General features: G+C 41.1%; 2 protein-coding genes across 7 annotated transcripts in view; one reads left to right on the forward strand and one right to left on the reverse strand.

Annotated features, from left to right (window-relative positions):
- SOCS6 (suppressor of cytokine signaling 6) overlaps positions 1-13,945 on the reverse strand; it is a 99,530-nt gene that overhangs the window by 34,233 nt on the left and 51,352 nt on the right. For 5 of the 6 annotated variants that reach the window (XR_010407231.1, XR_010407232.1, XR_010407228.1 and 2 more), the window contains 2 exons: positions 10,314-10,824; positions 9,480-9,611 (listed from right to left, as the gene is read on the reverse strand). The gene's annotated coding sequence lies outside the window, so the exon portion shown is untranslated. Of the gene's footprint in view, positions 1-8,310; positions 8,486-9,479; positions 9,612-10,313; positions 10,825-13,945 lie in introns of all 6 variants that reach the window. The other variant, XR_010407229.1, reaches the window with a different exon arrangement.
- LOC123852511 (small ribosomal subunit protein uS8-like) lies at positions 12,264-12,743 on the forward strand. The gene has a single exon (XM_045886565.2). The coding sequence runs from the start codon at positions 12,295-12,297 to the stop codon at positions 12,685-12,687; it is 393 nt and encodes a 130-aa protein (XP_045742521.1). The 5' UTR covers positions 12,264-12,294; the 3' UTR covers positions 12,688-12,743.

A 13,945-nucleotide genomic window follows, 5' to 3' on the forward strand; every position in this document is an offset into this window, starting at 1 on the left:
TCTGAAGTTAGTGCTGGTTGCACAACCTGGTGAATATACTAAAACTACTGAATTGTTCACCTTAAAAGGGTGAGTTTTATAGCATATGAACTATATCTCAATTCAAAATACATATTAAAAATTTTTAATGACATCATAAAAAATATTCTTGCCCAGGCACCTGGGTAGCTCAGTTGGTTAAGCGTCTGCCTTTGGCTCAGGCCATGATCCCAGGGTCCTGGGATTGAGCACCGCATCGGGCTCCCTGCTCAGCAAGGAGTCTGCTTCTCCCTCTCCCTCTGCCGCTCCCCTGCTTCTCCTCTCTCTCTCTTTCTCTCAAATACCTTTTGGGAAGGTGAAGCTTTTATATTCTGCTTTTCTATTTAAAATCATAACAAAACATTTCCCCAAATGTCCACAGATATAATTTCCACTTGTATAATAGGGACTTATTGCTGTGTGAGATATTTTGGTTCCTCCAATGTTTTACTATTGTAGATAGGGTTGCAATTAATATCTTCATGCTTCTCCCTCTCCCTCTGCCGCTCCCCTGCTTCTCCTCTCTCTTTCTCTCTGTCAAATAAATAAATAAAATATTTTAAAAATAATAATAATAATCCTGCCCATTGCCTGGCAAGAAGAAACACATTAAATGCGGAAGAGAAGATTCTTAAATTATGAACTCCTATATTTTGAGGGCAAATGTGTCTTATTCACCTTTCCAAGCCCAGGAGCTATTATGCTCCCTAGCCTGTAGATTATACCCTCTGCATCAGTTAAGATGCTTCCCATTACTGGTTAAGGAAAATGCAACTCAAACTCACCTAAATAATAGAGGAATTATGGGCCCATTTGACTTAAAAAGCCCAGATTTAGGCTTCAGCTAAGGCTGCATCATCAAGGACCCAATTTCTTTCTTTATCTCAATTCTGCTCTTCTTTAACAACTTTAACCCCTAACAAATTCCTTCTTGCTCTTAAGACGGTGTCCAGTAGTTTCTAAAGCTACAAGCTTCCTTATTTAAGTCCCTGGTAACTTACTCCAAGTCCAGGAAGTGATAACTCTTGGTCTTTATTGGGCTGAGTTAGGTCTTGCACCAAAACAAAATGAATCGCTGAATCCAGCAGGATAGTGTCAAAGAATAAAGCAGAAAGGCCCAGAGCTAAGAAGTAAAGCTGAGGTACTTTCTTTGTGGGGAAAAAGAGAGCCACTCATTCAAAACACAACTAGAAGAGAAAGGGAGAGAGATACAAGAACAAAGGGGTATTGATTCCAATTAGGAGGGCTTCTAGGCTCTAAGTGCTGATTATTTGGTGGTTGGGGGGTGGGTTGAAAATTCCTCTTTTTGCTGTGTTGTTGTTTAAATTTATGTGACAAAGTGCAGGTGTGGTTTTCTGAAAGATCTCACGTAAGAGACTTCAGACTCTGTAGCAGGCGCTTATAGGTGCAAGAGTAGAGCTTGACAATTATATGTATATTTTAAAAAACAATGATAAGCACTTATTGTTTGAAGCCAATCAATCTCACCAATGTGGCTCTTCCTTCAGAAAGAATGAAGAAATGGTGAAGAAATGGTTGTTGGAGAGGGAACAGTGCATTGTACTCGGAACTCAATCACTGAATGAATCAGAAAGACTAAGACAACAGAATGACCCGACAGCAGTGTAGGAAGGAAGACTGGCCTGGGGTGTGTAGGAAGCCCCAAATCTCCTGGAGACAGTTTTCTAGGCAGGAGACAACTAAAAAATATGCCAGTTTTACCTCAAAATATTCATCCACAGATATTCCCGTCCTTTTTACATTTAGAGATTTGTAGCTGAAAAAATCGACTGGATGTTGTCAAGTAGCGAGATAATTCTTTACTTGTTAACCAGGGTAAGGAGGACTACATTTTCACAGGAGAGATTCTTTGCTTGGTGAGAACATAAGGAACCCTAGAGTTCAAGAAAAACTGTCCAGAGCAAATTCCAAACGACTGAAGTCTCCCCATCAAAAGGGGCATAAATGACCCAAATCTTCTCTCTTCATTTTACAACAGCCATCTTGCTTCCTGTTTCTAAGATTTTTCCAAGGGTGCCTGGGTGGCTCAGATGGTTGGGCATCTGCCTTTGGCTCAGGTCATGATCCCAGGGTCCTGGGATCAAGTCCCACATCGGGCTCCCGGCTCGGCGGGGAGCCTGCTTCTCCCTCTGACCCTCTCCCCTCTCATGCTGTTTCTCTCTCGCTCGCTCTCTAAAAAATAAATAAAATCTTAAAAAAAAAAAAAAAAAAGATTTTTCCAAGTGTAAAACTGATTTCTCAATTATTGAGTTTTTTCCAGCATATGGGCAAACACACTAAGAATTAACGAGTCTATTGTCATACTATTCCACGACCTTCAGAACACAAGCTCCAGAGAACAAAGCCTGCCTCTGGGGCTCACTGGCTAAGTGACCCGGAGCCTGAACCCTCCATCCTGTCCCCTTCAAAGAGCAGTGACAATACCCTCCCTCGTAACAGGGTTGCACTGAACATCAACTGAATTAATGCCTATAAACCACTTGGTCCGGTGCCTGGAAACACCACCCAATAAATACTGTTGCTATGTTATGATTATGATAGTTCAGAGGAAATGTGTTCCAAACACTTGAAATGCAATCATCTATTTAAACATTATTTAATATCCCCCATGTGGCTCTAAGATGTGTACATCTGAGAAATGAGGCAGAACTTTCCTCATAGATCAGATGCAAAAACTAAGGACAGAAGGGCCACAGATCCCACAAAGATAAATGCACAGCTAGACCAAAGACCTACCAGTTGCTTATAGAGGTTAACACTGTCAGCTCACAGGAACGTCAGTTCTTGGAACCACAGACTGTACTCACTAACTAGTAGAATGATAGAGGCCTGGAAAGTCCAAAGAGGGCAAAAATCAGGCCGAGCAATTATTTAATGATCTAGTCCGTTAAAACAGATCTCACAGCCTCCTTATAAAAGTAATAATGATAAGAGCCCACACACAGATTTTTTTCCAGCCACTGGAATGATTCATTGCCATGTCTCGACGCATTCCATATATTGACTCAGTAGACTTCCCACATATTGACCCCGTATATTGACTCACGGTCTTTACAACAGCCCTTCCGGATGCGGACCCCATGGAACCGGGCAGTCGGGAGATTGCGAAGGGCAAGTTTGGGATGCAAACCCTGGCCACATGCCTCAGTGTCCACCATTACCCTCGTACCCTCCCTGTTCTTCACGGCCCGTGACGGTAGCCACCAATCACCTGTAGCCACATTTAAAATTTAAATGAACTCACTTAAAACCAAATAAAATTACAAATTCAGTTCTTCAATTGTCCCAGCCCCAATTTAAGTGCCATCAATAGCCACACGTGGCCCAGGGCTTCCACTGGACAGTGCAGACAGAACCTTTCCATCATCACAGACACCCCTCCTGCTGCCCTATGCTCTGGACCCTCACCCTTCACTGTCCCAGGGACTCTAGGGATTTCATTCTCTTTGAACAGGTAGCTTATTCAGGGCCTACAGTTTACACACAGCTAACATAGCAAAGGTTGCAAAGCAATTAGAAAACATATTCCCTGCCCCAAAAAACTTAGGATCTCCTTGGCTAATGAGTTCTCTGAGGCCTATCACAATTGGGCAATGCTGTCTTCTGGTGGAAAAAAAATGTAAAGTATAGTAGAAAGGCAGCTTATTATAAGCAAATCCAACTCATAGTACTAAATTATTATTATTTTTTAAAGATTTTATTTATTTATTTGAGACAGAGAGAATGAGAGAGAGAGAGAGCACATGAGAGGGGGGAGGGTCAGAGGCAGAAGCAGGCTCCCCGCTGAGCAGGGAGCCCGATGCGGGACTCGATCCAGGGACTCCAGGATCATGACCTGAGCCGAAGGCAGTCGCTTAACCAACTGAGCCACCCAGGCGCCCCATACTACTAAATTATTTGCCAGATACTTTCTTGCACTCTTGTTGCCTAGAACTGTAAATGCATTCTCCCACAGAATCATTGACACATGTGGTGGCTGGGTAGAGGATTTCTGAGGTCACTTCCAGCTCAAAACAAGGATTCTATGATACCACCACACACATAACTTTCCTCCTAAGTACAATAACTTCTGCCACATTTTAACAGATGACAACTAGTATTTACTGATTTACTGATTGTCACTATGAGTCAGGCATTTTACATGCAGTATCTCATTCAGTCTTTATCACAACCTTATAAAGTAAATACCACTGTGGAGTAAATTCCTTTTATGATTCTGAAACCAAAGCCCCAACTCTGAAGGACAGAGGTCAGACCCAAACTCAAGGCATCTGCCTCTCTACTGAAAGGCCATGCACCGGTCCCCAGTGTTGTCCACAACTCATACCCACTGACCCCGTGGTCAGAGGCCAGATACTGCACTTCCCATAGTACAAAAATATCTAGCACTCAAGAGTCATAATGCATAAGGAGATTAACTCTCAAGGGGGGGGGGGGAGCAGAACAGAGAAAAAACAAATATACTTTGATGACCAGACTCCTAATAGACTTTGATGTAGCAGGCATACTCAACTTTTACCTGCCTCATTTAACCTACAGAATTAACTTTTATTTATGAATTAAGCTGACTTCCATGAATCTTTAAAAAAAATCGTATGACAAATACTGATTGTAGTAGTTCCATTAAGCTTAAAGTCCCTAATACAGTTTTTTTTTTTTTTAAAGATTTTATTTATTTATTCATGAGAGACAGAGAGAGAGAGGCAGAGGGAGAAGCAGGCTCCCAAGGAGCAGGGAGCCCGATGCGGGACTCGATCACAGGACGCTGGGATCATGACCTGAGCCGAAGGCAGACGCTTCACCATCTGAGCCACCCAGACGCCCTATAGTTTGTTTTTTTTTTAAACTGGCATTTCTCCCTACCAGTTTAATATATTTTTATAAAGTTGAAGGCAAATCCTGGCTCAATAATACTATCCACGAATGAACCTTTAGCCTATCCACACCTTAACTGACTAAAGTCCTTGAACATTAACAGCCTCATATGGGACCTGAGCCCCACCCATATTTGGCAAACAATAGTGGTATATAAGGGCAGTTAAGACATTTCTGGAACGATCACTCATTATTCTCTTGGACTAGATCTCTCCTCATGAAATCAGTAAGACTACAAACTGTTTTCTTATTAGCTTAATTAAATGTGTCATATGAAAATCCCTCTTGTCAAGTGAAGACATGGATAGATATTTGATAAAGCAGATATAGTAATATTTTAATGATAGAACCAAGGTCGTGAATATAGATGTTCACTGTACAATCCTTTTTTTATATTTGAAAGTTTTAAAAAATATTTGTTATGCATTCTACAAATATTACTGACTCCTTACTATATACCGGGCACTGGTATATGCTGAAAAAGGACCTTCCAGTTTAATGCAACAATTCTGCAGAACTGGCTTCTACTAGACTCGGAACCCAAAGCAGAGAACCAGACACTCTTTCAGTCGAAACTGGAAAACCCCTATGAGGCTACCTAGCCTGAAAAGGACCCAGTTATGTGCCTGGGGATTGAACCAATCAAAGACGGCCAAATGAATCTGAAAGCCAATCAGGAAGCACCCTGCCCACTACCCATTCCCCCCACCTCCATATCACTTCCAAAAACCCCACCCTAAGTGAAAGTCCCTCCCAAATAGGACATTGGCCAATCAAAGACTGTCTTGAGACTTCCTCCTTTTTCTCTGTAAAACCCACTGTCCTTTTAAATCCTTGTGAGTCTCTAGCAGAAGGAATGCAGCAGTAGCTAACTCCCTTACCGTAGTCAACTCTGGATAAACAGACTTGGATGAACTCTATCATGGCCTTCAACTTTCTGATAATCCTCAACTACCATCATCTACGTGGTTAGTTAAAATCCCTTGTGACAATTCTTAAATAACAAATATCATACCTATATTTGTTTTCCCTCATAATTCCCCTCTTCTCTGTATTGTTTTTAAGAGAGAAGAGGATACCAGTAGCTTCACCAGAATGGGCAAGGTATCTCCTTCAGAGCATCTTGCTTGGGAAGGTCATCTGTAATGTCTGTCTCTGGGGGAAAATGCTGAGAATCCCTGAGTATTCAACTTTAACTCTGCATCAGTGTGTTAGTAAATGCTTTGCCCTCCCCATAGTAAAGGACAAGGAAGTGTGAACAGTAATGGTTGTCTGTGGGCTGCATATTTATGAAATAGTAGCCTGAATAATCATGACTGAGTCACTCCAGCAGACTCAATAGAAAATTATTGCAATTGTCCATCTGCCTTTATTCAATCTTTCCACTCCCATCCGACCAAACACTGAAATACTCATCCTGCAAGAGTAATTCAAGCCTCACCTCATACATGATGCCTTCTCTTGTCATGCCAAATCAGATGGATTAACCTCTCCATAAAATACTCATAGTTATAAGCCTTAGAAAGAAGGAAAGAAAGGGAGGAGAAGAGGGAGAGAGAGAGAAAGAGAGACATGGAGGGAGGGACACAGGGAGGAAGAAGATAAACCTGTTTTATAGTCTTGTGGAAAATGGAGAAGATCCAGGATTCTTGCAAGGACATAACCTTAACATTTTGCTTTTTTTTTTTTTTTTAAGATTTTATTTATTAGAGAGAGAGAGAGAAACAGAGGGAGAGGGACAAGCAGACTCCACACTGAAGCTGATGCATGGCTCGATCTCAGGACCCCAAGATCATGACCTGAGCCAAAACCAAGAGCCGGACACTTAACTGACTGAGCCACCCAGGCACCCCTCAACATTTTACTTGCAAAGGTGACAGTCAGAATGACAAATAACACTGTTCTGTTTCTTTCTCCTTCACAGCCATCACATTTCTCAGCTATTACCCAGAATTGTTGCTGCTCTTCATATATACTTTCCCTCCAATTTCCTCAAAGAGACTCATGAACTATCAGTCAATTCTGAATCAACAAAGCTTCTACAAAAGGGAAGCCCTAGCCATGTAATGCAATAGCCCTTTCTGTCATTTGTCAAAGGGGATGTTGGAGTTTCACTACTGGTATGAGATTATAAAATCTAATAGGAAAGGTCAGCCTAATACAAGCCAACAGCTTTCTGACACGTTATTTAGAACTGGCTGATGTGTGGGATTGTGAATGCCTCATCTCTGGATGTCTACGTGCAGAACCCAGATAAGGTCCTCTAGGGATCCCCCAGGTGGGAAGTTAGGAAAGGTGACTCCTTTAAGTCTTGCTAACTTGAAAATTCAAATAAGATTTCTAAGACAAAACTTAAATAGGGTCGGGAGAGGGTGGAAGGAAAGAATAAGGAGGGAAAAAGGAGGGAAAAAATGGTCCAATTTGTATTATGGTTGGAAAAGTCTGACTCGGTACTGGGTCCATCAGCATGGAATGCATGTTACACTTTGGGCGCCTGGGATTTGCAATGTGGTCAGCCTGGGCTACAGCATTTCTCTGGCTCTGTTAAGTACATTGCTGAGCTGCTGTCTCTGACACCATAAAAGTGTTCCTACAGGGGCGCCTGGGTGGCTCAGTCATAAGCGTTTGCCTTCGGCTCAGGTCATGGTCCCAGGGTCCTGGAATCAAGCCCCACATCGGGCTCCCTGCTCCGCGGGAAGCCTGCTTCTCCCTCTCCCACTCCCCCTGCTTGTGTTCCCTCTCTCACTGTGTCTCTCTCTGTCATATAAATAAATAAAATCTTAAAAAAAAAGAGTGTTCCTACAGACCCAGATAGATGGTTGGGTTGGGCACAGCAGAAAATGCGCCACTGATGACTCAGAAGCTACTCCTCAGCCTGAGGCTCAAAGCACCTCCAGGTCTAGTCAGCATTGGAGGGGCTGGTTCCAAAGGGGAAGCTAGAGTGCTGGGACTGTGCAGGGAGCACAGCAGTCCTGAGATGAGTCCTAGACCCCTCTAACAATCGAATGAATTTGGCCTTTGCAGAACTCATTTCATCACCCCAATGAACCTTCACTTCCTCATCAAGAAACAGAAATATATGTAAAATTGTGCACATAAATTAGAAAACAGAGCAAACACGAATGAGAAGGCTACTACTGCTTACTTGCAAAAGAAAAGAAAATGGTGAATTCTTTTTTGATAGCTGATCACGTTCACCTGCACTCACGATGGCAAGAGACATTGAAAGCAATGTCTGACAGGTAGAATCACAGACGCCATGGTTTGCCAATGATGACGGGTGTGGCGCAGGTTGCTAGTTGCTTAGAAAATGATCACTTCCTTATTTCATCCTCCTTAAGAGAATGTCCACTTTTCCAGCAACATCAGTGTGTTTGGCTAAGAAACTCTACTCACCAGACTCCCTTGCAACTAACAGTGGCTGTGGGACACGGTTCACGGCAACAAGATGCACATTTCCTAAGATTTCTGGGAATGTCCCAAGTCCCAATAGAGTCATTTATCCCTCCTTCCTTGTCTTTCTTTGTGTTCCTGGAATGCTGACCTCATTCTTAGGTGCTCAGCAGTTCTGCTTGAAGGACAGCAGAGCAGAAAGTCAACATGAGCCTGACCCTGGAGCAGCACCCTGTACCCCGAAATGACTGCCCCCAAACTCTTTGCAAGAAAAAGTAAACCTTTTATTTCTTTCAACAGTATCAGGGCTTCTCAGTGAAATCCATCCCAAGTAGACAGTATCAATCAAGAAACACCAAAGTTTTCCAAAGTTCTTTGGGTTTTATCGATATCAAGTTGTTCCCTGTGTTTTCAGATCAAGGAGATCATGCTCAGAACAATGTGCTGGTAACCTTCACACATCATTACAACAACCTGACCACACTCAAGGTTTGGGGTCCTGTCATCTTGGTGATAAAGTCTGACTGTAAAGACAGTCAAACTTCATCTCACTTCTCTTCCAAGGTAAACTGCTGAATTGCACATCTTACTGAATACAATAAAAACAAAGATACATGTCCGTGAAAATGATGCCAGTAGATGTTTTCTATATTCCTGCCAATGGGAAACTCTTCTAGAAATAGTACATAGAGTTGGTTGTATTACACATTGCCTTACTACAAGGTCATCCCATGCCATTCTCCAACTATTTAGAGCCCAAAAAAAGACAAATTTTAATATAAATTCTAGGAAATTAAAAAAATAATTTAAAAGGAGAGATCCATCTATTTCAGAGGATTCCAACTATTAATGGACCTAGGCCAACCATGTTGTGAACAGAAAACTTACAGTCCAGGCACCTTTGGTCATTCAGAGCCTAGAAATAAAATTGTTCACACCCAGTTCCTAGAATTAGAACTGCTTCCCCTTTAACTGTTCATCCAGTATTTATAAAATCAGCAGTATTAATGACTGCATGCTGCCTTCACAAGGCAGTTGTAAGAAACAGACCAACACTCACGCAGCTTTCCCCTTGATTCCTCAGCTTGCACAAGTCACGGTGCTTTACTGGGTAAACTTGAAAGCAATGTAAATAGACCCATTCCATCCACTCATGCACAGAAGCTGATTACCTTTTAAGAATAGTGTAACAAAGTTTGGACCTCCATTCTTCCATCCTCGATGGGATGCATCAGCTGTCCTGATGGTAAGTTTGTCAGAGTTCATTCCCAAGATTGTGGTATGCTGTTGGCAGGCAATGACTTCTGTGAGCAGAACAGAAGGGAGAGAAAGAAAAAGAACTTGTTAGTGGTGACAAACACTTTGGTTGGTCACTCCTCATCCCTTCTCCTTGCCCACCTCCCAATGTAGATACTGAAAAAGCAAAATACTCCTTTTTGCAGCCTCCCTTGCTGCTCAGAGAGGGTAGGAGACCCTCTTCTGCCCAAATAGATGTGAGATAGAGGGACTCTGGGGACAGATTTTTGTTCCTGCATAAAAAGAGACAGGTATATGAGAAGAGCTTTCTCTTGCCATCTTGATGGACCCCCTACTTCTGCACTCATACAATGCCTTGTGAAGACTTGCTGTCAGTATGGCAACCATTTGGTGACCAGGAAGCATCAAACCTAAGGATAAAAACTAAACATACTAGAGGTTGGAGCAGAAGGAAAGAAAGAGCGTGGGACCCACATGATATTGTCCCTAGCCACTCTCAGAACACCTTCCTCTAAACATCTTATTAAATTTACAGTAAAGTCCTTTCTTAAAAGGTAGATTGTTCCACTCTGCTCTAGTATTCTACATCTAAAAGGACACATATTGACTCAGATTAAGCATCAGGACCTATAAAATTATAGGGATTCTAAAAATATAACACAAAAGTAACTCAAGAACAATGCATCAGTAACAGCCAAGTCCATGAATAACCAGTCTACCACAGCTTGTTAGTTCATGGAAATATTTACCTGGCAGAGTTTGAAGCAACTGGAACAACTCCAGGGCTCCTCAGCCTCCAGGTCAATTTAGAATGAATGCCAGACTTCTTTGGAAGGAATTTCAAAACGCCCCCTTCATTGAGAAAGTACTTACTTGTCCTACAGGCACAGCCACAAAGGCCAAGGAAATCATGAGAACTGTTTTCTGTATATATATGGCAAACACCTCTGGACAGATTGACAATTTCACTTTGTTTTTAATAATAATGAAGCTTTGCCATTTCCTGCTGGGGAGGTGGAGGGATAAAGGATAATTATTGCCGTTTTTTGAAAGGAAAAGCTACAAATAACATGAAATTAGGTGATTCCCTATAAACCACAGTCAAAATGTAGCCCCAGGTAGAGATAGCCAGTGAGCCGGCAGAGGTCAGAATCCAGAAACTTCAAATCTCAGTCTAGCTTCTGTCCCGCAGGGACCCTCTTTCCTGATGACATAGCAGATGCTGTGGTGAGTCACTCCGTTCCTTGCACCTTCCAGAAGCTGGGCCAGGATACAGAGAGAACACAGATTAAAAAGGCAAATCAAACCAGCTCATTCAAATAATTGTAATTAAAGTACCCTAGTGATTTTTTACTCTCAAACATTTAGAATAAAAAGGACCTGAGAAAAAAATATAAAGAAGGCACCACTATAAAAGAATATATGAGAACATTAAAAGTCAGAGTGACTTTCAAATAGTGCTACAAAGTAAGCAAAGATGGAGTAACTAGAAGTAGCAGAGAGAGAAGAAATGTTCTAGAAATACATTTATTATTCACGAGTTAACTGGGGCTAAGTCAGCATTTTATTTTCACTTGATAATAAGGCATGCTATGACTTTTTCAAAATAATGTGAGGTGGCTTGAAATAATCTGCATAAACTATAGGGCCTTTAGAATATAAATAATACTGCTTGAGTGCAAACGCTTGCCCAGCGTCATGCTAGCTTTGTGATTTAATCTCTCATTGTCCTGGCCTTGCTGATCAAGTTTACTATGGGAGCAATAATGGCACCAAGTTCAAAGCATTCTTACTTCATTTAGGTGGGGAAGCTGAGAGAACACCAAGCAGGATAAACGCCCAAAAAACTACATTTCATATATCGTTTTCAGATGACAGAAAATCACAAATTAAAAAAAAAAAAAAAAAAAAAAAAAAAGCCTGAAAGAAATTAGAGGAAAAAACACATTACCTACAGAGGAACAAAGATAAAAACCACATCCATCTTGCCCTCAGAAATCATGCAAGCAAGAAGAGAGTGAAATGAAATATTTAAAGTGTTGAAAGAAAAAAAACCCACCAAACTAGAATTCTGTACCTTGAGAAATTATCCTTCAAAAGTAAAGAACAAATAAAGACTTTCTCAGACAAACAAAAACTGAGGGAATTTGTTGCCAGCAGATCAGCCTTGCAAGAAATGTTAAAAGAAGTTCTGTAGAGAGAAGAAAAATGATGTAGGTCAGAAACTCAGATCTATTAAAGAAAGGAAGAACATCAAAGAGGGAATAAGTGAGGGTAAAATAAAAATTTTCCCTAATTGACCTAACAGATAAAAGTTTGTTCAAAAGAACAGCAACAGTGTTTTCGACTATGTGTGCTCATGTCTATACCTTGTGTCCATACAAACGTGCCTGTATGTGCTTACGTATAACTGAAATGCACGACAGCGATGATTCAAGGGATAAGAGGGAGGATTAGGATTATTTTGTTGCATAAGGCACTCACACTGCCCAGGAAGCAATAAGCAATTCAGGGTTATTTAAAGGCGAACTTGGGTTAGTTGTAAGAGTACATGGCAAACTCTAGGGCAACCACTAAAAAAAAGTAAAAATAATAAAAATAAAAGTAAAAGCACAACTGATGTGCTAAGAATGAAGAGAAAATGGAATTATGGAAAATGCTCAACATAACCACAGAAGACAGAAAAAAGAATGGAAGACACTCTTCCCACCATCTTTCCGTGCAGCCATAATGGTGTGCATGAGTGTCCTGGCAGATGCTCTCAAGAGCATTAACGATGCTGAAAAGAGAGGCAAACACCAGGTTCTTATTAGGCCATGCTCCAAAGTCATCGTCTGGTTTCTCACTGTGATGATGAAGCATGGTTACATTGGTGAATTTGAAATCATTGATGATCACAGAGCAGGGAAAATTGTTGTGAACCTCACAAGCAGGTTAAACAAGTGTGGAGTCATCAGCCCCAGATTTGATGTACAACTGAAAGATCTAGAAAAATGGCAGAATAACCTGCCCCCATCCTGCCAGTTTGTTTTCACTGTACTGACAACCTCAGCTGGCATCATGGACCACGAAGAAGCAAGACGAAAACACACAGGAGGGAAAATCCTGGGATTCTTTTTCTAGGGATGTAATACATACGTGCAAATAATATGCCTCAATGGAAAAAAAAAAAAAAAGAATGGAGGACAAAAGTAGGTATAAGAAAGGGATAACAAATAGAAAACAATAATATGGTAGATATTAATCCAACTATATCAAAAATCACTTTGAATGTCAATGGTCTAAATACACCAATTAAAAAACAGATTGTTGGGGCGCCTGGGTGGCTCAGATGGTTAAGCGTCTGCCTTCAGTTCAGGTCATGATCCCAGGGTCCTGGGATTGAGCCCCGCATCGGGCTCCCTGCTCAGCGGGAAGCCTGCTTCTCCCTCTCCCACTCCCCCTGCTTGTGTTCTCTCTCTCACTGTTTCTCTCTCTCTCTGTCAAATAAATAAATAAATATTAAAAAAATAAAAATAAATAAAAAACGTTGTCAGAGTAGATCAAAAACAAAACCTAACTATATGTTGTCTACAAGATACCCACTTTAAATATAAAGATACATACAGATTAAAAGTAAATGGATGGGGGCGCCTGGGTGGCTCAGTTGGTTAAGTGTCTGCCTTTGGCTTGGGTCATAGTCCCAGAGTACTGGGATCAAGCCCCACATAGGGTTCCCTGCTCTGCAGGGAGCCTGCTTCTCCCTCTCCCTCTGCCTGCAGCTCCCCCTTCTTGCTCTCTCTCTCTGTCAAGTAAATGAATAAAAACCTTAAAAAAAAAAAAGTAAATGGATGAAGAGTTAATTTATCTCAAGTTTCTAGGGCAATGCCTCACCCTGAGGAAGAATTCAATAATATAATTAACATATTTTTAAAAATATATTCAATATATATTTATTTAATGTAAACATTTGGAAGAGTTAAAGAATTGATCATATCTTAAGACATTAAGAACATCTCAATAGATTCTAAAAATTACACAATGTAAAACATTCTCTGGCTACAGTGCAATAAGTAACCAATAACTTTTTTTTTTAATTGGTAAAATTTAAACATCCTCTCCCCACCACCTAACCCTAATTCTAACCCTAGACATCTTATCTTATGAAGGTGGAGAGCTGGTTGATTATTGGTGATGGTGTTTCTCTTGCCATGGAAACATGAGAAATTTTCCCTGTTTCTTTTTTAAGCAAGATAGTTGGTCTTAAAGTCCTTGAGTTCTGGGTTTCCCTGACTAGAAATAAGGCTAACTGTGTTTTGTGAGATGCATTCAGGGAAATGAGTTTTGCTTGGAGAGTAATAGAAGAAGGTGACCCTTCTTGGAAAGACTATTTGATTCCATA

Source organism: Mirounga angustirostris, unplaced genomic scaffold, assembly GCF_029215605.1.
Source record: "Mirounga angustirostris isolate CCGP_5_RB_7025 unplaced genomic scaffold, mMirAng1.0.hap1 SCAF_14, whole genome shotgun sequence".
NCBI classification, from domain to species: Eukaryota; Metazoa; Chordata; class Mammalia; order Carnivora; family Phocidae; genus Mirounga; species Mirounga angustirostris.